The sequence below is a fragment of the Mus pahari genome, chromosome 5 (genome assembly GCF_900095145.1).
Source record: "Mus pahari chromosome 5, PAHARI_EIJ_v1.1, whole genome shotgun sequence".
In the NCBI taxonomy this organism is placed as follows: domain Eukaryota; kingdom Metazoa; phylum Chordata; class Mammalia; order Rodentia; family Muridae; genus Mus; species Mus pahari.
In genome coordinates, this window is record NC_034594.1 from 45688503 (window position 1) to 45712384 (window position 23882).

Consider the following 23882-nt stretch of genomic DNA (forward strand, 5'->3'; position numbering starts at 1 on the left):
TGATTAATTAACATGTTTTTCTTTAAAATATTGTTGCAAACATAACAGATAACATGTAAGTTTATAGTCAACTTTTTTGAAGACATTAAAAATCAAAATATGGATTATATAAACAACATATGTAACCAATGATGTAACAATAAAGTAGACAAATCAAAAAGCAATATGTAATTGGTATATAAGTTTGGGCTGCTAAATTTCTAAGAACAATGGCTCTCTGCATCTAAGAGGTACGCAAAACAGCACAGACTACCAGCAGCTGACCATTGGTGGTATTCCTATCTTGAACAAAGAGAAAGGCAAGGACATCTGTAATCTGTACATGGACACCACTTGGGCTGTGTAAAAACAGTACATCTTCCAAATGGTGGCCTATGCCTTACAATTCTATCCTTGCTTTCATGTAGTTAATGCTTAACTTGTTGGTGGAAATACTACAGAAAAGAGGTGTTGGCCTGCATGTATGCATGTATGCCACATACACACTCAGTACCATAGGAACCCAGTTCATGGGCCCCAGCACTGTACTTACAGAGCTGGGTGCTGAGGGAAATAGCCTGGGCACTGCACAAAAGCAGCATGGGCTCTTTTTTTTTTTTTTTTTTTTTTTTTTTTTTTTTAAAAGATTTATTTATTGTATGTAAGCACACTGCAGCTGTCTTCAGACACTCCAGAAGAGGGCGACAGATCTTGTTAAGGATGGTTGTGAGCCACCATGTGGTTGCTGGGATCTGAACTCTGCACCTTTGGAAGAGCAGTTGGGTGCTCTTACCCGCTGAGCCATCTCACCAGCCCCACAGCATGGGCTCTTAACCCACTGTGCCAACTCTTCAGTTACAGCCTTAATACTTGAACCTAGAGTCTAGATTCTTGTCTTTGAAGTATAGTTACTGAAATAAGAGCTTTCCAGAATTACACTTAGATTAACCAAGGCTTAAAGAGAGACATATTTAATGTCATCTTTCCTTTAACACAGGTTTTGTTAGTTCACAATAAAGCAAACTGATGACTAATCAAGAGACAAGGTCTAATTGTAAGAAATGAATGTTTAAAAAAGAAAAAAAAAAGATTGGTCCCAGAAAAATAAACTGATCCAACCTTTGCAACTGGTATTTGCTCACCTAGGAAAACCTTTCTACCCTAAAATTGGGTTCCTTTAGATCAGAGGTTAGCAAATTTTATCTCTGAAGACACAGAACAAATGCTTTAGGTTTTGTGGTCAGAGGATCTCTATAACTATTCAACTCTGCCTTTGAAATATGAGAGTAGCTATAGGCCATACACACCACAGGGTGGCTGTATTCCAATGTAACTATTTTCAAGACAGGAACTAAATCCCATTTGGTTCATGAGTCTGCTTGCCAACACCTGCTGAAGATTATTTTCTCATATGCACCTTCTGCTTTCCAAAGGATTATGCGGAGTTCCGTTAATAACATGCCTGTGCAAACAGCATGTCCACATTTAACTGGGCTATCTTCCTGGTGTAACGTCTTTATCAAATCTAACTTACTAGAAATATTTCATTCCCAGTCTATATGTGACTAGATAGACAAATGATAAATAGCTTAAAGTATGATATGTGTCTATGTACCATTGCATTCTGAGTAGGTTTTGTTTTATCTTGAAACACTGCCTATGTAGCTCAGGCTGATATGTTGTCAGTTATAAGTGGGTTTGAATTTTGTCAAATTACTTTTGATATTAATTTATTTAAAGTTTGAATGTTAATAATGTGTGTGCTCATGATTAAATTATTATGCCAAATTCTATTTGATATTTATTATGAATGTTTTGATGGCTAGAGTGAAAGAAGCTATATTTCTCATGCTTCCTTATATTTTTGTCCAGTGTCAGAATCAAGCTAATGCTGGCCTCAGAGTAAACTAGAAAGAATTTTTCTCTCTTACTCTATCAAAGAGATTTTATAGAATTGGAATTTTTTACACATATGTTTCAAAAATAATCAGTGAAAATAGCTAAGCTAGAAATTACATCTAGAAAGACTATCAGTTTAATGTTTCTAAATGATATAACATCTATCATGTTTTCTATTTCTTCTTTAGCAATATTTGATAAATTTTGTTATAAATCATAAGATTATTTGGTTCAAAGATTTTCATTGCTAAGCACATAATCATTATATTCCATTATTGTTTTAGTAATACCTATAATATCTTTAGTTCTATTTTTGGTCATTTTTTTCTAATCATCCTAGATATGTTTATCAACTCAGTCAGAAAAAAGAAGACTTGTGGCTTGCTATTCCTTGATTTCTATGGTTTTCTCCCTTTTTATTTCATATTTCATTTGCTATAGGTTTTAGAGTTTTTTAAGTGAGCACAGACCAAAGATTTTATACCATTCTTTCCTACATATACATTCAGAGCCAAACAAATTCCTACCAGCATCACTTCAGTAATTTAATAAATGGAATTAAAATAGCATAAATATATAAGGTATGCAATTTGTAATATACATATCTAAAAATATTTCATATCTGATTTTTAATCACCTATATTATTTGGAAATATATGCTTTACATATTTTAGATCTAGAATGTTTACCATTTCCTATCAGTCCTTCCTTTTTTTTTTTTCTGGAGATATGAGTTAAGTCAAATATGGTTTTCCTTAGCCTGAATATCTTGTAAAAATGTAGTCTGGCCACACTGCTGACACACAGCTGAACACCTGCCTCTCCACTGGCTCTCCCACCAATACCTTGCAGAAATTCTTTGACAGTGACCAGTGTCCTGCACACTGGCTCCTTCCCTCACTCAAGCTTATGACAAAGACAGGATGCCTTAATGCCCAGGAAGCTAAGCACAACTCTTAGCCAATGCTGTAGCCATTACAATGGGGCCGAGATGAATAACAATAATTTGGGGATGTCCCAAAGTAACAAAAGATAGTAGAATTATTACAAAGACAATTGATTTAAAGGATAAATATAAAAATATTAAATTTGTTAAAAATATACCAGTGACACAAATGAGGAGGGTGTGGAAGGCCCCAGCATCGCTGTTTGGGCATGCTCTATTACTAAAAAAGGCTTTCAGAAGGTCAGAGAAGGGGCTAATTCTATGAAAATCAAAAATGTCATGCTGGCTATTGATGCTATTAATTGCTGATCTTAAAAAGCAATATAAACCTATAACAACCAGGGAGGAGATGTCTTACATTGCTACAATTTCTACAAATGGAAGCAAAAAAGTTGGAAACTTCATTTTGGATTCAGTGACAAAGGTCTAGAACAAAGTATTATTACAGTAAAGGATGGAAAACAAGCTGGACAGTGTGGTGCACACCTTTAATCCCAGCAATTGGGAGGCAGAGGCAGGTGAATTTCTGAGTTCAAGGCTAGCCTGGTCTACAGAGTGAGTTCCAGGACAAACAGGGCTATACAGAGAAACCCTGTCTTGAAAAAAACCAAAAAAAAAAAAGAAAAAAAAATATGGAAAACGCTGAACAGTGAACTGTACAGAAGACAGTACATTTGATTGTGATATATTTTCCAATGTGTTATTAATACGTCCAAAGGATGAAAATGTAATTTCCAAGAAGCAGATGTTTTTATTGAGTGAAAAGAAAATTTCTAGTGTCCAATCTGTTGTACCTGCTTTTGAAATTTCTTTGATCGTAATCACTGAAGATGTTGGAGAAATTGTAAATATACTATTTTTGAATGGGATAAAAGTTGCTTTTCAAGTTGTAACAACCAAAGCTCCAGGGTTACAGAGAATAGGAACAGCTTTAAAAAGGTATACTAGTCTAAAGATTTGTCCGTTCTCCTCTCTGAGGACTAGTTTTTGTGGTACCAGAAGGCAACATACAAGCTTCCAAAGGATAGAGGCAACAAACAATCCTACATAGCTCTGACACCTATGATTCCCAATGACCGACATAACATACTATCCCTAAAGGTGGAATAGTCAGTCACATACTTAGCATTGACCAACAGCTCTATAATTGTACTTAGGACCCACTAAACAAGAGAGAAATCATCCATATCTGGTTCTAGAAATCTAGTCAACTACCCAGGCCTAGTGAAATTATCGATCTTAGAGAAAAATCTACAACCACTTTACTAAACCAGCACAACCTGAAACTACATTCTAAATATTTGTCCTCATACAGATAAATGTAATCCTCGCCCCTCAGCAAGGAAACTTCTCTTTAAAACAGATGGATATCATTACAGAAAACCACAACACATCAAACTGCATAGCGGAATCCAGTTCCAATAAATACATCTATCAAACTACTCCTGCCCCTAAGGCTCAGGAATATTGCAGAAAAAGTTGAAAAAATTATCAGAGACATACGATCAGGGAGTCTGTTGTGAGGTTGTGTTGCCTAGTAATTTCAGAAGGTAAACCCAAACAGACATGCCAAAATGGATAGGTCTCAACCACATACAAAGAACTACAGACAAGGGATGCTGAGAGCAAGAGAAATAGTATTCCTCAGGGGGAAAACCACACCAATTGGTTATTCAATGCCAAATGGTCAGCAAAAACATACAAGGAACATTATACAAACTAAGTGGGTTATATTTAAGAATATATATGTATAGACATACATTCATGTGACCAATAACTATTGAAAAAAGAGACTGAATTAGAAGAAAAGTGAAGAGGGGTCTATGTTTGGGCTTCAATGAAGGTAAGAGAAGAAGGAAATTATTTCATAATCTCAAAAAATAAAATAATTTAAAAAGAAAAAAGTTGCTGTTGGAGTAACTGTGCCGAATCTTGCAGGACAAGTGATGGTGAAGTAAATGACACATTACAGATGCTCACAGTCTTACAAGAGTAGCTGTAGAAGGTGGCCCTGTTTGAGGCTTCAGGAGAGCTCTGTTTGGACTCCTTAAAGTATCCTAGTAAAGATCAAAACAATGATAGAAATTAAAAGAACACTTAAAATTCCTGTAATGACTATCGCTAAGAACATAGGTATTGAAGGATCTGTGAAATTTGAGAAAACTCTGTGGCACTGCTTAGAAGTCAGTTATGTTGTTATGCTTGGAGATTTGTGAACATGGTAGCAAATGCAATCGCTGCTCTCACAAAGGCTGAGAGAACTGCTCTACTAAATCCTGCTGAGGCAGCTTCTCTGTTAACTACAGCGGATGCTGTATACAGAAATTCCTAAAGAAGGAACAGACACAATGGATGAAATGGGTAAAATAGATGTAACGGGTGAGATGCAACAGGCATAGTCTAATGCCTGGAATAGGATTTGGCACTCATAACTGAACTGTGACATGAAGCTCAAGGTAGAGCTCAACAGTAACTTTAGAGAAATGGGTGAAAGAAAAGTATGTCTGATGTTTAAGATAAACTGTCTAATCATCAATTACTGGTTTTAGTCAGCAATACATAATAGCTTATTGTCATTGTCCATGCCTACAGATTATTCATTTTTTTTTATTTTTTAAGAAAGGACATTCGTAGCCCTGGGTGCAAAGAAAACATGTTTTAGTACACTCATACTGACTTTTGTCAGCTTTTACTTACTTGGAAATGCCATTCACCTTTGTTAAAACTCACTTCATTGAATAGATAACTCATATGTTTTTTTCAACATTTCTATTATCATTCCATTGACTTCTGAAATCATACTTCTAATCAAAGGTAGCAATGTTTTATTTAGTGCATTCTAAATAGCCATTCGCTTGCTAAGATGAAAAATAGGTTACTATTTTGGATACTGAGAGTTCAGTGGTTATTTTATCTTCAATTTCTCATGATTTATGACTTCATTAAGTATGTTCAAAACAAATACTTTACTCACATCATCTCTGTCATTTCAAGGTCCGGGTCTATTGCTACTTATTCTTCTGTGTTTATGTATATATACCTCTATCTAGTAACTGACCATACAAACACACAAACATACAAATAGAAGATTGTTGAGTGTGGTCTTCCTCTGGAACATAATTTTGTTTTAGTGGGTTATTAAGTTACTTCCTTATTTAACTGCATAAACTTCATCTTTCTTTAAAGCTTTGTTCAAGCCAAGTATATAGTAAACATGACACCAAGACAACTCACTAAATTGATGATGATGAAGAAAAAATAGAAATTAACAAAACTTAATTACCAGCAAAGGAAGAAATTTGACTTTGGTTATTTTCATATGTAACTCATAAGATGGGGGGAAAAGTGAAACATTGAGAACTCTGTTAGCAAAAGCTGCCACAAGACTAACAGAAACTAAACCTTGGGTCCAGGGTTAATAATGGAGTGCAACATCCAGTAATGGTTTACTATGATGGCATATAATCATAAAAGATATGAGAATACATTCCCATACAACAAAGTGAGATTCTATAGAGAACAAAGGAAAAGACTGTTACTTTGCAAAGCCAAACTGGGGTTCCTCTAAGACCTTTCTCTATTGCTACAGCAGGTTTTGGTGCTGTAAAAACCAGGAACTATTGTACATATCCACATTTTTCTTTTAACTAGTTAGACTACTTTTGTGTATGATGTTGGACAAACCTGTGGAAAGCAGAGGTAGACATCAGCTGTCTTCTTAAAGTGCCTTATTTTCAGAGACAAGGCTTCTTACCGGATGAACTGAGCTCGCCCATTAGATACACTCAGTGCTAAGCTATCCCAGACTTCCCTGTCTCCATCCCCAGGACTGGTATTGCAGGTACACACAGATACATGCAGATCTCCACTCATGAGCTGGGAATCAAAATTCAGATCCTCGTGCTCCCGTAGCAAGTACTTTAACCCACTGGCCTTTACCCAGCAACTCTCCTATAAATTTTATTATAGCTTTCCTGTCCTTTCTGCATCATATAAGAAACAGGAAGTCAAAGTACATTTGCCAATTTGTAGCTCATCACATTGATGAACCACATCTTAACACACTGGAGGGATATTCTACTTCACTGTACGATTCTAGCTTGTTGTCTTTGAGAAATAGGTACATTTTATTTCAGAGAAAGGTGTATATGGGCATGTGGAAGGCCAAAGATAACCAAATAGACTGCATATCTGCAGTCCCTCTACCAATGTCTAGTCATTTTTCTGTCTTTTCTGTGGTTTTTGAAAGAGAACAATACTATATTATAGGCTAGTATCACATCAGAATCACTTTATAGCCCAGATTACCCTCAGGATTATAATCCTCCTGCCTCATTATCCAGAATGCTGGGATTATAATAACAGAACTCTGAGCCCTGAGCAGAAGAGCTGTAGACTTCATTTCCCAGTCTAAAATTCTGGTAAGTCTAAGTTTCAAAGTCTGACTCTAAGAGGTAAGCCAAAATAATCTGCATATCTGCAGGAGCTTGCCTTTACATCTAATGGAGTGGCTCCTTAAAAAGAGTTGGGTGTGGACATGGAGTGCTAGTGAGTCAGTGCAGGGAGACAACAGAGCTAACAGGCTGTAGCATGCCTAATTGTTAACTGTTAAATGAGAAGAAAAACTAAGTCCTTCATCTGTGATATGTGGAGGTACCCCTACTATGACAGCTTAGTCTATCTTAATGAAGCTCTCCTTCAAAGGTATTTCCTGCCATTAGGATGAGTTAATAAGTTCTTAATTAAAGTGTTTACTGTCAGCTAGACATGCTGGCTCATGACCCAATCCTAAAACTTAATGATCTGTAGGCACGATAGTGTGTCCGAGGCCAGCATAGACTATATGGCCAGATTCTGCCCCAATAACCACAAAACAACGTACAATATAAAAGTAAGAAAGGTGAAGCTTATAAATGCTGGCATAATGACAAAAAATTAAGGAGTGAAGGTATTAAAGGGTTTTAAATAACAAAGAGTGGCACAAAGTAAGATATTATTTACATTTGGTTAGAATCCTGGCAGAACTCAGTGCATGAACCATCTAAACGAAGCTTCTAGCATAACTTTAAAGAATTCATGCATTAACCAGAAAATTTAGCTCTAACCTCCCTCTTCTGCTCTCAAGTCCTATCAAATCAAAGGAAGAGAGAAAAACGGGGTATATATTCATGTACAGTGCCGCTACCACACTTTTCATCTAAGTTAAATACTCTTAATTATCCTCATACAATTCTTGTGTGATACGGACAACTATGGACATCGAGAAACAAAAACATGAATTTTAAAGCAGACTAAAGCATACTAACAAAGGAAAGTATAATTCAATAAATATCCTGTGCATATACATCCATACATACATATTTCTTTTGTTCAAAAAGTAGACAATTATATGGATTGAACCCTACCCTATATGGTCTTGTTGAATGGACAGTGGAGTTAAAATTTCAACAAAAAGTTATGAGTTTCAAATTTAAAACAGCTCAGAGGAAACCTATCTTTTGCTAAGGTATGCAGACTTATTCATAGTTCTTCCAAACACCGCAATGGCTCTGGAAAGAGGGTAAAAGACTATTAAAACCGCATCACCAGCAACAAAAACAATCAGAAGCCAAAATACAACTACTTTCGTTCCTCAAAAAGGAGTACTACAAATTAACCGAAAATAAGTAGAGACATTTCTGTAATGCCACCATACAGTGTACATTCCCAAATAACCTTATATTCTGCAAAATAGATGAATTTACTTTGAAAATACTTAGTACCAGGCCACAAAAACCCATGAACTTTAAAATCTGATCCTTTACAATAACTGTTAGAAGATAGTTTCACTGATGTTTATACCTAAAATTAAGCAGGACATCCTTTAAAGGCATTCTCCCTCTGTTGCCAGTACTAATAGAACTAGTATAACTAATGATATTTAAAATGTCATCTAGAAATAGACTTCATTATTCAATTGATTTTGTAGCAAGGAAAATAGAAGAGTATATTCAACTGAATCTGCAGCCTGAGATCTTTTAATGTAGCAAGAGGGAATTTCTACAGAATTTTCAATATTTTGTTTAGACAGTTATATGTTGTTAATGCTTTCTCTTTACTTGGGACAAAACTTGATCCTAAATATTTAAAAATATTAACATGTTTGAAGTGGTTTGGAAATAGGGCAAATTGAATGTTGCATTATAGTCATAATAATTCTATATAACAAATGTGCATAAAAGCCACACTTTAAAATGTAAGAAAATGACATAATTTTTTAAAGTGATAAATGTCAATGTTGTAAACAGTCTTTAAAGAGCTTACATGTACAAATTCAACTACTGCACTTCCTTGATGCTAAGACAACACCAATTAAAGATACACAAATAAAATAACAAAAAACTGCTTTGGAGAAATATGTGAATTTTACTCATGGATACATCTCAATTTTAATCACTGATGTGGAGCCAGGCATGGTAGCGCATGCCTTAATCCCAGCACTAGGAGACAGAGAAGCTGGTCCAGCTCTGGGAGTTGTTCAACACCAGCCTGGTCTACATAGCGAGTTCCAGTCCACCTAGAACTACATAATGAGACATTGATTCTGACAAGTCAACAAAAATGTTGACTGTTATCAAAAATATACACTGGGAATCTGAGAAATATTACATTGAAAGTACATATAAATTTCGATTAGCTCTGTTTTCTAAGAATGAAAATTTAATTTTAAAAAAGTTTTAATGATGTCACTTTTATTAAAATGTCATTTATCAAAATAGTAGCTGCAGGGCTTAGATTTTTCTAAGACAACCTAAAACTATTATGGATATTTTTTAAAAATTTTAATTTACTGAGGGAAAAAATAACAAGAAATGTACATGATTATTGTAGTGTGATGTTTTCCTGTATAAATCAATGTGAAGTGATTTAAATGAAGTTATATATCAATCATTTGACATACAGTTTAATTGTGAGAACACTTTAGATCTACTCTTAGCAACTTTCAGGCACACAACATATTCTATGAAATAGTCAGCATATTGACAAAAGAGCTCCAGAACTGAGTTATCTATGTGGAAACAGTCACTGTTGTCAACATCTACCTTCTCTCCTCATCTCATCCTGAGTAATCTGGTAAGCACTAGTCTACTGTGCTTCTATGTTATGACTGTTTTAGATTTTCCTTCTAAGTGAGATAAGACATTCATTTTTCAATTATTGATTTCTATGCTCAATTACTTGACAAGTGATGCATTTCCTTTTTCAAAGGCTGAATATTCCATTCCATATTTGAAAATTACAATCATCATTTGTAGAAATGATTCCATTTATTGATTTCATTTCCTTTGGAAATATCTAGAGTAGGATTGCTGGAGTATACAAGACAGTTCTGGGTTTTTTTTAGCTTAAGAAATTTCTTTTCCTATAAAGGCTGTACTAATTTATATTATCATTAATACGCAAAGGTTTCCTTTGTATTCTCTCCAGCACTTATAAACCTTATAACTATACTCATACATGTAAGACATTATCTCATTGTAGTTTTAGTTGGTATCTTCTGATGATTAGTAATGTTGAGTTGCATTTTTTTTTTTTTATTTTGGAGTACCTGTTGGACATTTGTATGTCTTCTTTGGAGAAAGTTCTAGTCTTTGTTTTCTTGTTACTGTTTGTCTGGCTTGAGTATATCCTTTGATCATTAACTTATTACATGTATGATTAGCAATTTTCCATTCTATAGACTGTTTGTTCACATTGTTTCTTTTGTTGGGCATCAGTTTTCAATTCAATGCAATCCCATTTGTCTGTTCTTGCATTTGTTGACTCTTTTAAGGCCAAATCCAGAAAAATCTTTGTCAGAACTATATGCCAAGCTCTTTCTCTCCACTTTCTCCCAGGAGTTTTACAACTTCATATTTAGTCTTTAATTCATCTTGAACTACATATGGACTGGTATAAGGATTTAATTCAATTCTGCATGTAGATATGCAATCTCCCCAGCATTTAAGAAATTGTCCCTTTCCATGTGTAAAGGTCTTGAAATTTTTCTCCAAGATAAATTGAACACAAATAAGTTAAACTCATGCTGCAATGAGTCCTTTCCTTAGTTATATCTATTTATATTGCTAGCACCAAACTGTTGAGACAACTTTAACATATTTTGAAATTGAATAGATACTCCAACTCCTCCCATTTCTATCTCCAGAGAGAGAACTGAACTGGCACAGTGCCTATAATTAATGTAGAGTATTTCCACTTACTCGGGTCTACTTTGACATTTTTATCAATGGTTTATAGCTTTTAGAATATATGTCTTCCACTGTCTTTATCAAGTCAATCATAAATTGTTTTTATGCCACTGTAAAAAGAATTTTTATTCTTGATTACATTTTCAGTTTAGGAGTTTCTATACATTGATTTTGTATTTAGCAAGTTTACTGATTTCGTATTTCAGCCAATTTTCAGGATTCCTGTTTTTCCCATAAGATTATAACATTTTTGTTGTTGTTTAAAGATTTATTATTATAAATAAGTACACTGTAGTTGTCTTCAGACACACCAGATGAGGTCGTCAGATATCAATAACAGTGGTTATGAGCCACCATGTGGTTGCTGGGATTTGAACTCAGGACCTCCAGAAGAGTAGTCAGTGCTCTTACTCACTGAGCCATCTCACCCACCCAGATTATAACATTTTTAAACAGCCTATTTAATATTTAACATCTTCCTTTTCCACTTGTGTATCCTTTGCCCTGATTTGACTGAGAATTCCAGAACTGCCTGGAAGGAAGCAGACTGAATGTCCATGTCTACTTAGATTTCCTTGAAGCCTAATAGCAATGTTGTGACCTTTAAGAGGTATTCACTAGGAAGACTGGGAAGTGACTAGTTCTGTTCCATCCTAGGCTTGATGTCCTTACAAAAGAGGCTGTGGACTTATTGACTCCCAGTACCATGTGAGAAACTAGATAGAAGATAATGTCAAGTACGAAGACATTTTCAAGAATTGAATCTGCAAGTTCAACCTGAAAACGCCCTACCTTCCAGAACTACAAATCATGTTTCTATGATTCATAATTTCCTGGTCTGTTTTCTTGAACCAGTCTGAACAATAAATATCCTTGTCTTGTTCCTTATCTTAAAAGGAAGGCTTTCAAGTTTGCTATTACTAAGAGATTATCTGGGAATCTTTTAAGATACATTCCTTTTATAACTGTTCTGTTGGTAATTTCAACCAAAAAAAGGATATTGATTTTTTCTTTGTATTGATGATGATGTAAGCTTTTGTACTGTTTATGTGATATAATCATTGATTTGCATGCTATTCACCCACGGAATAAATTCCACTAGATAATGGTTCCTGGTTATTTTAACTGAATTAAAGCCTTTAGCTGAGTTATTTTTGTTAAAGACTTTGAATTCATATTCATTACAGAGACTGGCCTATTTTTATTCTTTCAATCTTCCTTTCTGGTTTGCTAGTAGGGTAGCACTGGCTTTATAAAGTGAATGAGGAAGCAGTCCATACTATCCAATTTTTAGTAAAGAGTGAAGATTGTTATTAGTTCTCTGAATGTTTCATAGAATCCAACAATGAGGCTATCACAATCACAAATCCTTGCCCTGTGCGTGTGTGTGTGTGTGTGTGTGTGTGTGTGTGTGTGTGTGTGTGTGTGGTTTGTGGGTTTTCAAAACAGAGTTTCTCTGTGCAATTCTGGCTGCCCTGGAACTCACTCTATAGAATAGGTTAGCCTTCACCTTAGAGATCCACCTGCCTCTGCCTCTCAAGTACTCAGATTAAAGGTGTGCTCCACCACAACCTGGTGGGTTCTTGCTTTTGGATAACAGATGATTTGTTGTCATCTCCTTGCTCAACATTGGCAGGTTCAGTTTTTATTTTATTATCTTGGTATTGTGTGTATATATATTTTTCTAGGTTATCAAGTTTGTTGGAGTACAGATATTCCTAATAGAACATTATAATCTGTATTTCTGTTTGACCACTTCTATTGTCTTACTTCTGATAAGTCTATTATTCTTAGTTTAAATTGAAGATTTATTGATTTTGTTTTGCTTTGCAAAAATTTGGTTTCATTGATATTTTCAGTAGCTTTCTTGTTCTCTACTAAATTGTTTTCTATGCCAATCTTTCTTTATACTTAGGACTTCATTCTTTTCTATTTTCCTTACTCGTAACAGTATTTCACATGGTTCTTCTTGTTATGTAGGTTTTTCTATACACTTCCTTATTAACAACAGCTTTTGCTACATTATGTTCTGATAATGTTTTCCACTTTAACTTCTCTTGAGATATTTTATACTTTCTCTTTATTCATTGATCCATTGGCTTTTCTAAGAAATTCTTTAATTTCTATTTGTTAATTTTCCCAAACTTTTTACTCATTTTTAGTTTCATTTTTAAATGTAAAAGTTTCCTGATGCAAATTTGTTTGGTTGGTTTTTATTATTCTTTTGTACTATAAAAGTGTGACTTCAGGCATATGCATGCCATATACAGAAGTGGAGACCCAAGACTATGTGCAGAAGGCAGGAATCTGTTCTCTGCCTCACTGTGATTCCAGAGACTGAACTCATGTGAGGCTTGCACAACAAGCACTCTTATCCAGTAAAGCCATCTCACTGGCCCTACAGATGTAATTTCAATCTTTAATTTGTTAAGATTTATTTTGTGTCCTACCTATAATGTGTTCTAACAAATATTATATGAGCACCTCAAAATATATTCTATTGCTATTGGATAGATGTCCTATATGTTAGGTCCATTTGATCCAAAGAGAACCCAAGTCCAGTGTTGGTTTTTAGATAGCCTATTGGGTGGTTTACCTATTGCTGAATGTGACTTACAAAAACCTATTGTTACTGAGTTATGTTTTGTCAGATATATTCCAATCTGCTTCATAAGGAAGGTATAGAAGTGCACGCCAGCAATCCCAGCACTTAGGAGATAAATGTAGGGGGATACTGAATATATCAGCTGTACACCAAATTCCACACCAGGTTGGGCTACATAGGGAGCTCCAGTCTCTTTTCTCCTTCTAAATTACTTACCACAATGTTGGGTATATGTATAATCTTATATCTCTTGATAAACTATTTACCAATTGTAATAACATACTTTGTTTTACAGTGTTTCATTTATCTGGAGTTTCCTGCTCTAAGTATACCTAACACCTGTTCTCTTCTTGTTTCTATATGCATGGAATATCTCTTAATTTTTAATTCCCTGTACTTTATGTCTCCTGTTAAAGCTGAAATATCCTACTGAAGAGCATATAATTGGCCCTTTGTTTTTCCCAAATTCACTCAGCAATTCTTAAGAATTTTATCTTTTCATTCAAGATACTGAATTAACTATTAATAGGTACAGATTTCTTAGTGCCACTTTTAATTATTGCTATTTTTAAAAAGTAGACTGTTCCTTCTTCAAGACCTAGTGATTTTCTGTTATGCTTTGATTACTTAATTCTTTTTGCAGTTAATATATGGTATTATATACTGATATAATAAATAATATGTGATAACTATGAGACATGAAAACGATTCAGCTATGAGTCTACTTTAAACTGGCAGCAAATATACTATAGTGAAGTAGCTGACACTTGGTACCCTGTAAAGAAAAGAGGTCTATTTAGCTGATGGCTTTGATGAAAGTCAAAGACTGACAACCTAGTCAGTGCAACCCCTTCTGCCTGCCTTCTGGTGAAGAATCCCTAGCTATATTGTGCCAAATGGCATTATTATAGAAGTGATGAAGTCAGGTATCATTTGGTGAGATTCAAAGCCAGAGAAACAAATGGGGGGGCCACTCTTACCATTTTACAGCAACCCACGTAAGAATCACCTTAGGGCATCATCACAATGACCTCCTAGTAAGATCCCTCTCAAAGCTTGCACATCCTTTCAGCACTGCTACACTCGGAACACACATTCTTTGGGGAACATAATCAAATTCTATCTAACCCATAGAAATAATCTACAAAAAACTCTATAGTTTTACTCTTCTCTCATTTCATGACTTGCTATCACTATTACACTTTCATTTGGTAACCACTAAAAACTCCTATTAAAATCACTTCTTTCAACCTTCACAGTAAAGACTTAAGTTATTTATACATCACTATTACAGAGCATTCAAGTTTATCAGTCTTCTGACTTGGCTACTTACTTTTACCACCAACTTTATTTTCATGTTTGGTTATTAACTTTCAGCTTGGAAATTCCATTTGTGATTATATATATATATATATATATATATATATGTGTGTGTGTGTGTGTACTGTATATATATGCATATATGTATGTGTATGTATGTATGTGTATGTGTATATATATATATATATATATATATATATGAACTACTTGTGGTAAACTTCTCAGCTTGTTATTTTGCCTTCATTTTATTTCTGAAGGATAGCTTTGGTTGGGTATTCTTGGCTACAAGCTTATTTTTCTTTGAACACTTTGTCATTTCATACTTTTCTGACCTTGAAAGCTTTCTGGACTCTGATGACAGCCACTCTCTTCTGTATGTAGATCTTTTGCTTCTCTCAAGACCCTGCCAGTGATTCACTGCTTTTCATTTAGTATGTATGTATCATGTGTGGGTGTTCACATGCCACAGACAAGTGTGGTGGTCAGAGTGCTAACTGCTGGAGTCAGCGCTCCTTCTCTCACGAAGACTCGAGGGATCACTGAGGCCCTTCCTCCCGCAAAGCCGTCTCTCCAGCCTGCCGTAGTGTCTGAGCTTGTCTTGCTGTAGCTTTTACAATTGGAAACTCTTGATTCTCCTGTACTTGATATACGCTTTCTAAGATTAGAATTTACAATTAGTTTTCAGTCATTACTTCCTTAAAAACTTTCCCCACCTTTTCTGTAATTACTGACTACAGACTAGCACCACTGAGAAAACCCGTTACATTTTCTAGGCTTTCTTCTTTAAAAAGTTTCTTCTCGAACTGGATTTTTTCAAGATCTCTTCTGTTTGAGCACATCGCCTGACACCCTCTGGTGCACTTTTCATTCCTTTCACTGTATCCCTCAGTTCAAAACCACTCTGTTCATTATTTCAGTCTCTCTCCTGTATCACACTCTTGATTTTATTATCCATACTCTCTCATAGTGCTAAGCTTCCCTAAAACGATTCTTTCCCGGGCACTTAATCCATAGAAATTCTTATTCGTTGAGGTCAGTTAGTGGAAAACTATTTTGCCTCCCTCTTTGATGGTGTGTGTGTGTGTGTGTGTGTGTGTGTGTGTGTGTGTGTGTGTTTGTGTGTGTGTGGTTATTTCTATTTCTAGGATTGTTTTCATGCTTCTTGTTTTGCATAACGTATTCAGTTGCTGTGTTCTCCTCTTTAGGAATCGGCATCAGCGGCATCGGTGGGGACAACACTGTCTGCCAGCAAGGTGAAGTGAGACTTTCAGATGTGTTCCCTGAGGCCAGAATGGCAAAGAGTACACAGCTTCTCAACATCTCAGGTTAGGTGTCCCTGAAGTACAAGAGCTGCTGTGCTCGTCAATAGGATGACTGACAGGGGTCTTTATGGTCTCTCATCTACCTGAAAGTCCTGCTTGAACTCTCGCATGGAACTGGATCTGGCACACAGATGCCCTTTCAGGAATGGTGTCAGATGTGTGAAGCATGACATCTACAAAGTAGCCAGAGATTGGATACATGAGCATGGCCATGTGTTGGGGTAATGGTTTAAGGGAAATAGGATAGCAACAACTACCTCCCATGATTACTGACAGAACTAAAATAACTAGCAAAATGGCAGCCTGGAAGATAAATTGTGCATAGTGACTACCCTAGTTCCCACATCCAAGCAAATTTCAGTTAGAATGACATCATAACACCAAAAGACTGGAATGCTTGCTTTGTTTCACATTTTACTCATTATAGAAACAAATGTACTAGTTCTATATTAAGTAATAAAAACAACTTTGTTTCTAATTCTATAATAATGATCCATTTGGGGAAATTTGAAAAAACAGCAGACTATTTCTAACCTAATGTCACAGTTATATTCAGGCAGGTGTATCAATTAACGAACACTATTAGACCCCAAGAAATTTCAAACTATGTTCCATGTGACTATTTAAATTTAAGTCAAATTAAGTTGCAAACTCATTTCTTAGCAGATCATCAGGTACTGCAGATGAAATAATTTTTTTTCTTTTTATTTTGTTATAGTTCCAGGTAGAATAGAGATTATGCACTGAAATACAAAACCCTAGCGGGTCAGAGGCATACTTATTATAATCCCAGCAGTTAGGAAGCACAAGCAAGATCATAAAGAGTTCAAGACCACCCTTGGGCGCACAATGAATTCAGGTCAGGCCTGGGCTATCTAAAAGCAATCTCTACCTTCTATCAAGCAGCATAATACTTTACCTGTACTCACAAATTCACAAAGCCAGTGAGGAGATCCCATGTGATTTCATAAGGGTTCAGGCTTTAATTGCATTCGAGAATAGAAAAAAAATGCTTATTTTTGCCTAATTAGTATTACTATTCCTATGTGTAAATTTTCCACAAAGTGTAAAATAACTTACTTTTAAATAGTATGTGCAGTATTCCATATCCATAGATACCGTAACATCTGCAGATTCAACCAATCACAAATTATAACTGAGACCACAATAGCTATAGGATACCTATTATATACCAAATGTACTGAAAATTTCTATCATCTCTGAAACTGTTTCCATATGGAACATGTAAAGGGTTTTTTCCTTGTTAGTCATGATACAGTGCAGTGTAACAATTATTTGCATAGCATTTACATTGCTTTAAGTATAATTAATCCTAAGTCTAAGTACACAAGAAAAGTGCCATAGGCTCACGTACTAAGCAATCTTATAAAACAGAATAAAACAAACCTTGTGAATTGAAGTATTTACAGAAGATCCTGAGGCTAACGCTTGGCATATCTGACAAGTCACACATAAGAGTTAAGAAATAAAACATTTTAAGGTACCATTTCCTCAGATTTCAAGTCCTTTTATAGAGCCACTGCAATAAAAACATTATAGGACTGTCATAAAACAGATACATTGAGCCAAGTGGGTAATGCACACCTTTAATGCCAGCACTTCATAGGCAGAGGAAGGTAGATCTCTATGAATTGGAGGGCAGCCTGGTCTACATAAGGAGCTTTAGGCCAGACATTGCTACATAGTGATACTTAGAAAACTAGACACACACACACACACACACACACACACACTGATGAACAGAACAGAACTGAAAAGCCAGACATAATTCCACATACATACAGACACCTAATTTTTGACAAAGAAACCAAAAATATACACTGAAGAAAAGACAACATCTTCAAAAAATGGTGTTGGTCAAACTAGATAGCTGCATTTAGAAGAATAAAAATGGATCACACTGTCTATCACCCTGCACAAAACTCAACTCTAACTGGATCTAATATCTCAAAGTAAGACCAGATACCCTAAATCTGACAGAAGAGAAACCTGACAGAAGAGGAACTGGAGAATAGTCTGGGACCCATTGGTACAGATTTTCTCAACAGGCTGCCAACAGCACAGGCCTTAAGAACAACAATGGGATCTCCTGAAGCTAAAAAGCTTCAGTAACAAGCAAAGGACACCATCATTCAAGAAAAGTAGCACCCTGCAGAAGGGGAAAAGAATCTTTAATTAATTACAATCTGCTAAATGATTAATTTCAATAATATATAAAGAACAGAAAAATGAACACCAGAAAAATAACCCCATTAAAAACTGGGGTATAGAATAGAGAGTTCTCACAAGAGGAAATGCAAATGACTGAAATAAAACCACTTTTTAAAAATGTTCAACATTCTTAGCCATCAAGGAAATACAAATTAAAACTACTTTGGGATTTCATCTTACCCCAGTCAGAATGGCCATGATCAATGAACAAATGGCAGCACGTGCTGGCAAGAATGCAGGGAAGAGGGAACACTTAATCCTTGCTGACAGAGGTGCAAATTGCTATGGCCACTACAAAAATCAGAATGGTAGCTCTGCCAGAAGCTAGCAATAGATCTTCCACAAGATCTAGCCACACCACTCTTGGGAACTTGCTCATCCATGTTCATTGTTTTTCTATTCATTATAGCAGAAACTAGAAATAGCTTAGATGACCAGCAAGTGATGAATGGGTAATAAAAATGTAGTGTATTTACAAAATACATCACTATTCAGTTTTAAAGAAAAAAATCGTGAACTTTTCAGACAAACTTATGCAGCTAACAGCTACCATTCTGACTGAACTAATCTAGCCAAAAAGACAAATATCACGTTTCCTCTTATATCTGGGTGTTAGCTTTGTGTTTTAGATATGTGCTTCAATATGAATAACCACTGAGGCTAAGTAGCTAGTGAGGAACCAGGGAAGAGGAGGAAATCTTCACACTAAGAACCAAAGAGAATCTAGTATTATAAAGGGATAAAAGGGAAGCCAAAATGGGAGGATTAAGATGAGAGGAAGAAGGTAAGGCGGAGTAAAGGTGGAACTGTGGAGAGAGACAGCACTGAAGGCCTTTTGAAAGCCACATAGAAACACTGTAGAGGCTCTCTAATATACATATATGAAAGGAATTTAAAGAGTCAACATATAATGGAAGAGAATGCCCCGACAAGACATACCAGCAAGTAACCCTCAAGTAATGGGTTACACCTTTTAAATCATTGGCTGAAATAGCCCTATAGGTAGGCCTCCTCCCCAATACACCATTACAGGCTGCTGCCAAAGCTATTGGTTACTCTCCATGAACACAATGGTAAGGCATTATTGCTGAAGACACAACTTACTTATATCAGCAAGCTTGCAGAAATCAAGCTGCTGTACGAGAAGCTTCACTCCCACTTAATAATTCATGGTGCTAAAAGGGACTTTGTCTGCTACTAGAGGAGAAAAGTTATGATCAATTTCACCTGGCTACAAACCTTGCTACATACAACAAACCTTAAAGACATAATGATGTGGTGGTGGCATAATGTGGAACCTAAACATGATACTGCTAAAGTGTCCAGTAACCTGAGACTGGATTGGTGACAGGTCTAGGTGAAAACCTATTGTTCTGTTAAAGGAACATAGCAATCAAATGACTCCTAATGACCTGCTATAACCATAGAGCAGATCATCGCTCAACCCTCCATAGAAAAGCTTCTTCTTGCAGTCAACGATAACCAATAAATAGATGCACAACTGGACAAACAGTGAAAGACGTACGAGCACTCAGCCCTAAGTGGGATGTCTTTGTCAGAGCCCTCCCCTTTAGGCTCAGAGATCTATGTAGAAGCAGAGGCAGAAAGAGTCTGATGAATGATTCTAAAGAAAACAGCTTCTTACAGACACAACTCATAGACTGTGACAGTAAACACAAGACTCCACAGATTCAACTGAAGTCCCAGAAATGAGGACAAGATACAAAGTCCCACCCCTAACCAAGGACCTAGTCGCAACTGACAGATTCTGGGAAGCAGAAAAGCAGTTTTCTCCAAAGGAGTGTTACTGGGTCTATCGACCACACTCCCAGGGAAGGTTCCATTTGCAGGAGTGCTTGACCAACATGAAAGGGACTCCATGGTGTTGGCATTCTGTTTGTGCGTGTGTGTGCCCATGCTTTTTGCGTTAATAAATTTTTGTCCCTTTTTTTTCTTTTTTTCAGGTTTTTTGTTTGGTTTTGGTTTTGTTGTTGTTTCTTCTGTTTTATTTTTTGAGAGAAAGAATACAAAATTGGGTGATAAGAAGGGGGAAGATATTGAGGGAAGAAAAATGTTCAAAATATATTTTATGAAAAAAAAGAAAAACATTTTAAAAATTCACCATTGTTTTATAACTTAAAGATCATGGCAGTAAGATTTTAGAAAACCTACTTTCTTATTATGTATCTTGAAACCAATATAATTGCTACTCTCTGCAGAATAGGAAAAAAAAACTAGTAATTTACACTTACACTGCCACATTTTTTCTAATGGTATATTCATCCAACTCGTCATCTGAGCTGCTGTCGGTGGCGTCAGAATCCAGACCCTCTTCAACATGAGACAACAGCCCTGTAGCAGACAGTGCAAATCTTTGGATTTCTGCAGCTGTACACTGAGAAAAGCCATTGTTTGTATCATCCCAAAACTTATTCTCTGAAGCCAATATGTTGACTTCTGGCTTAATTTCAGTGTGTTCAAGTAAACTATTACTCAGAACTGTAGTGGGTTCATGAACGATCTTCATTGTGGGCAGCTGATGTTTCATAGAAAATTTCATCTGTTGACCATAGTGCTTAACAACATGCTTTGCCAGGAGCATCTGCAAGTGTTTCTGAGTTCTTCTAGCCTGGCTAAGTAAAATTTTCTGTTTACTCACACAATGAAGTAAACGAGCATTCACTTCCTCCTCTTTTTCAGCAGCTGAGGAACTAGTAGGCACATCTGAGTGGCTAGGTCCAATTTTCTTTTGAGTACATTGCAATAAACCCTTTTTAATCTTAGTATCAGTGAATTTATCCAAAAGTGCATTCTTTTGGTACCATTTACAGTTTTGCAGATGTAGTTTATCTACATTAGCGTCTTTGGTAAGATTTGAATCCAGAACGATTTGTATATCTTTCATGCACTGGCTTGTGGTATTTGAGAGTTCCTTTTTGATGAACTCATTCTCGGAATGAGAAGGGCAAATCTTACTGAGCTGAATGCTGCTGCCATTACACAGTACATTTTTCAGTTTACTGCAGTTGGACTCCATTACTTTCTTTTGGTTATAATTCTCATTATACTTATTTAGTGTTGAATTAGAACTCATTAAAAGAACAGTCTGAAAATGTTTTGAAGCCTGAGGGGAGGCAAAATGTTTTAAATTCACAAAATTAGTATTTCGAGTAGGTTCAGGAGTCGGAAATCCCAGCATCTGAGAGAAAGTGTCTCCTCCCTTAAGCTTTCCATCTACAGTTCTCGGGCTTTCCATGCACAGCATCTTGTCAGATTCCATGGTATTTGGCAAAGATGAAAAGCAGATACCCTTTGTTGTTGCCTCCTTCAGAGCTGGGGTCATGGCGAATCCTGGAGATAATTACTGGAAGCCTAAAATTACATAAAAATACATGATCAAACATCTAGGAACCAAAAGCTTGATGCTTACACTTTTGCCGAGGGCAACTTTTTCGTTTGATGTTTCTGATTAAAATGAGCAAGACACCAAAGATTTCCTTTATCTCTCAACTTCCCACATTATCTCAATAATAAGCTGTTATTCTCCACTCTGATGGTAAGCCCAATATTCACAATTCCAACTAAAGTTGCACATTACTAGTCCGGAGATATCCTCAGTGGTATAGCTCTTGTATAGCACATGTAAGACCCAGGGTGTTATCTACAGCAGCACCAAAAATAAAATGCACTTGTACACTGTCACAGTAAGGGTTTAATAACAAATACGTGTGGGTGCAAGTCTCACAATCACATCTCACAATCACATCATTGATAGTGTTTAATGACAGTCAAAAGAAAAACTTACAACTTTGAATCTCTTAATCAAACTTAAAAATGTGATTCAATCCCACAACTACAAGAATATTTCTTTATGAAACAATAGCATTTTCTAAAATAAAGTTCCATGGAATTTTTCTCAACTTGAACAGTAATAACTACAGGTAAAATACGTTAAATAATCTGATATAAGTACACCTAAGAGGATGCAAAACATATGAGTTCATAGTTGCTAAAAAATAACAGAGCAGTGAGAAATTCCCTAATCTGAGGCATGTTTTTTTTCCTAAAAATGTATCTACAATGTTTTTCCATTCTCACAAATATGTTTATTAATTATCACTGTAGAATGTACTCCTCCTACCAAGTAAATAGTGAAAAACATGTCAGATGACCAGCAAAGACCAATTCAAACTGCAAAAGAAAAGAATGAAGTCCCATGTCCTGACAATACAGAAAAAGGTAATCTAGTACCAAGTCTTTCCAACAGCAAACTTAGCAAAAAACCTTACAGAACTAACTATTGTAGGTTTGTAATGATAATACACTGGAACTTTTACACTCCGTAACTTTTCAACACACATGGCACATTCTAATATTAAGTGCACCCAAATGCTAGCTGTAACTAGTAGTAAGAAATGTCTATCAGCAAAGCAAAAGTCCACATTTCCATACACGAAACTGACAAAAATGATTCATGTCTGAAATATCACTTATGATGAGGAAATAAGCAAGCAAAATTTCTAACATCTACTGAGGCCACAAGCTGGTTAAGTAATTTGAACATAAAGTAGAAAATATGCTTGTCATAGCTATATGAGCAATGGTTCTAATAGCAAAACATTAATCCAAAACAACTCAGACATAAAACAAAACCAAAGAGGAAAGAACAATAAAACACATTGGAATAATCTATTGTAGTTGAAAGAATATCAATATGGAAAGACTTTAAAACAGTAAGAAGAAAAAGGAGCAGCGTAGGTATGCACACACACACATATTAGTTTTACATCATATAAATATAACACAAACATAAAAGATCATATATATGGATGTCCATGCTTATACTTAATAAAAAGTGAACTAGAAAAATACCTACCATACCCCTAACAGTAGTTGCATCAAGTTCCATGAAAGAAAAGGAAGAGTAATGGTTTAAGAGGATTTTCATTTTCATTACAAATTTTATGACTTGGGAAAAAAGGAGCAAATGCAAACTGAACAAATGTTAATGGTTACCTAGGTGATAAAATACAGCTGTCTGTATAAACACACATAGTGTGTGCAGACACACACATTTATAATTATATTTTAATTTATAATGTAAAATGTGTTTATAGTCTGCCTTCAAATTTGAATTACCCCAAATTGTGTAACTAAGCAATAATTTCTAGTGTAATAGACTCATGTCCATCCTAAATAGTAAAGGAAAAATTAAAATAAGATTTTTGTTTGAAATTCACTCTGCTTTGAATGGAAATAGAAAAATAGTTACAGAACATCTGAGAAGTGATGGAGAGATTGCTCAGTGGTTAAGAGCACTTGCTCTTGAGAGGAACTGTATTCTGTTCCCA

General features: G+C 35.6%; 1 protein-coding gene across 10 annotated transcripts in view; it reads right to left on the minus strand.

The window, feature by feature from the left end:
* The window catches only part of Kansl1l (KAT8 regulatory NSL complex subunit 1 like), a 99164-nt gene that overhangs the window by 61059 nt on the left and 14223 nt on the right, over positions 1-23882 (minus strand). For all 10 annotated transcript variants that reach the window (XM_021198334.2, XM_029538358.1, XM_021198332.1 and 7 more), the window contains one exon: positions 20784-21903. In XM_021198334.2, the coding sequence (XP_021053993.1) occupies positions 20784-21874 (1091 nt within the window). In that variant the 5' untranslated portion in view covers positions 21875-21903. The remainder of the gene's footprint in view (positions 1-20783; positions 21904-23882) is intronic.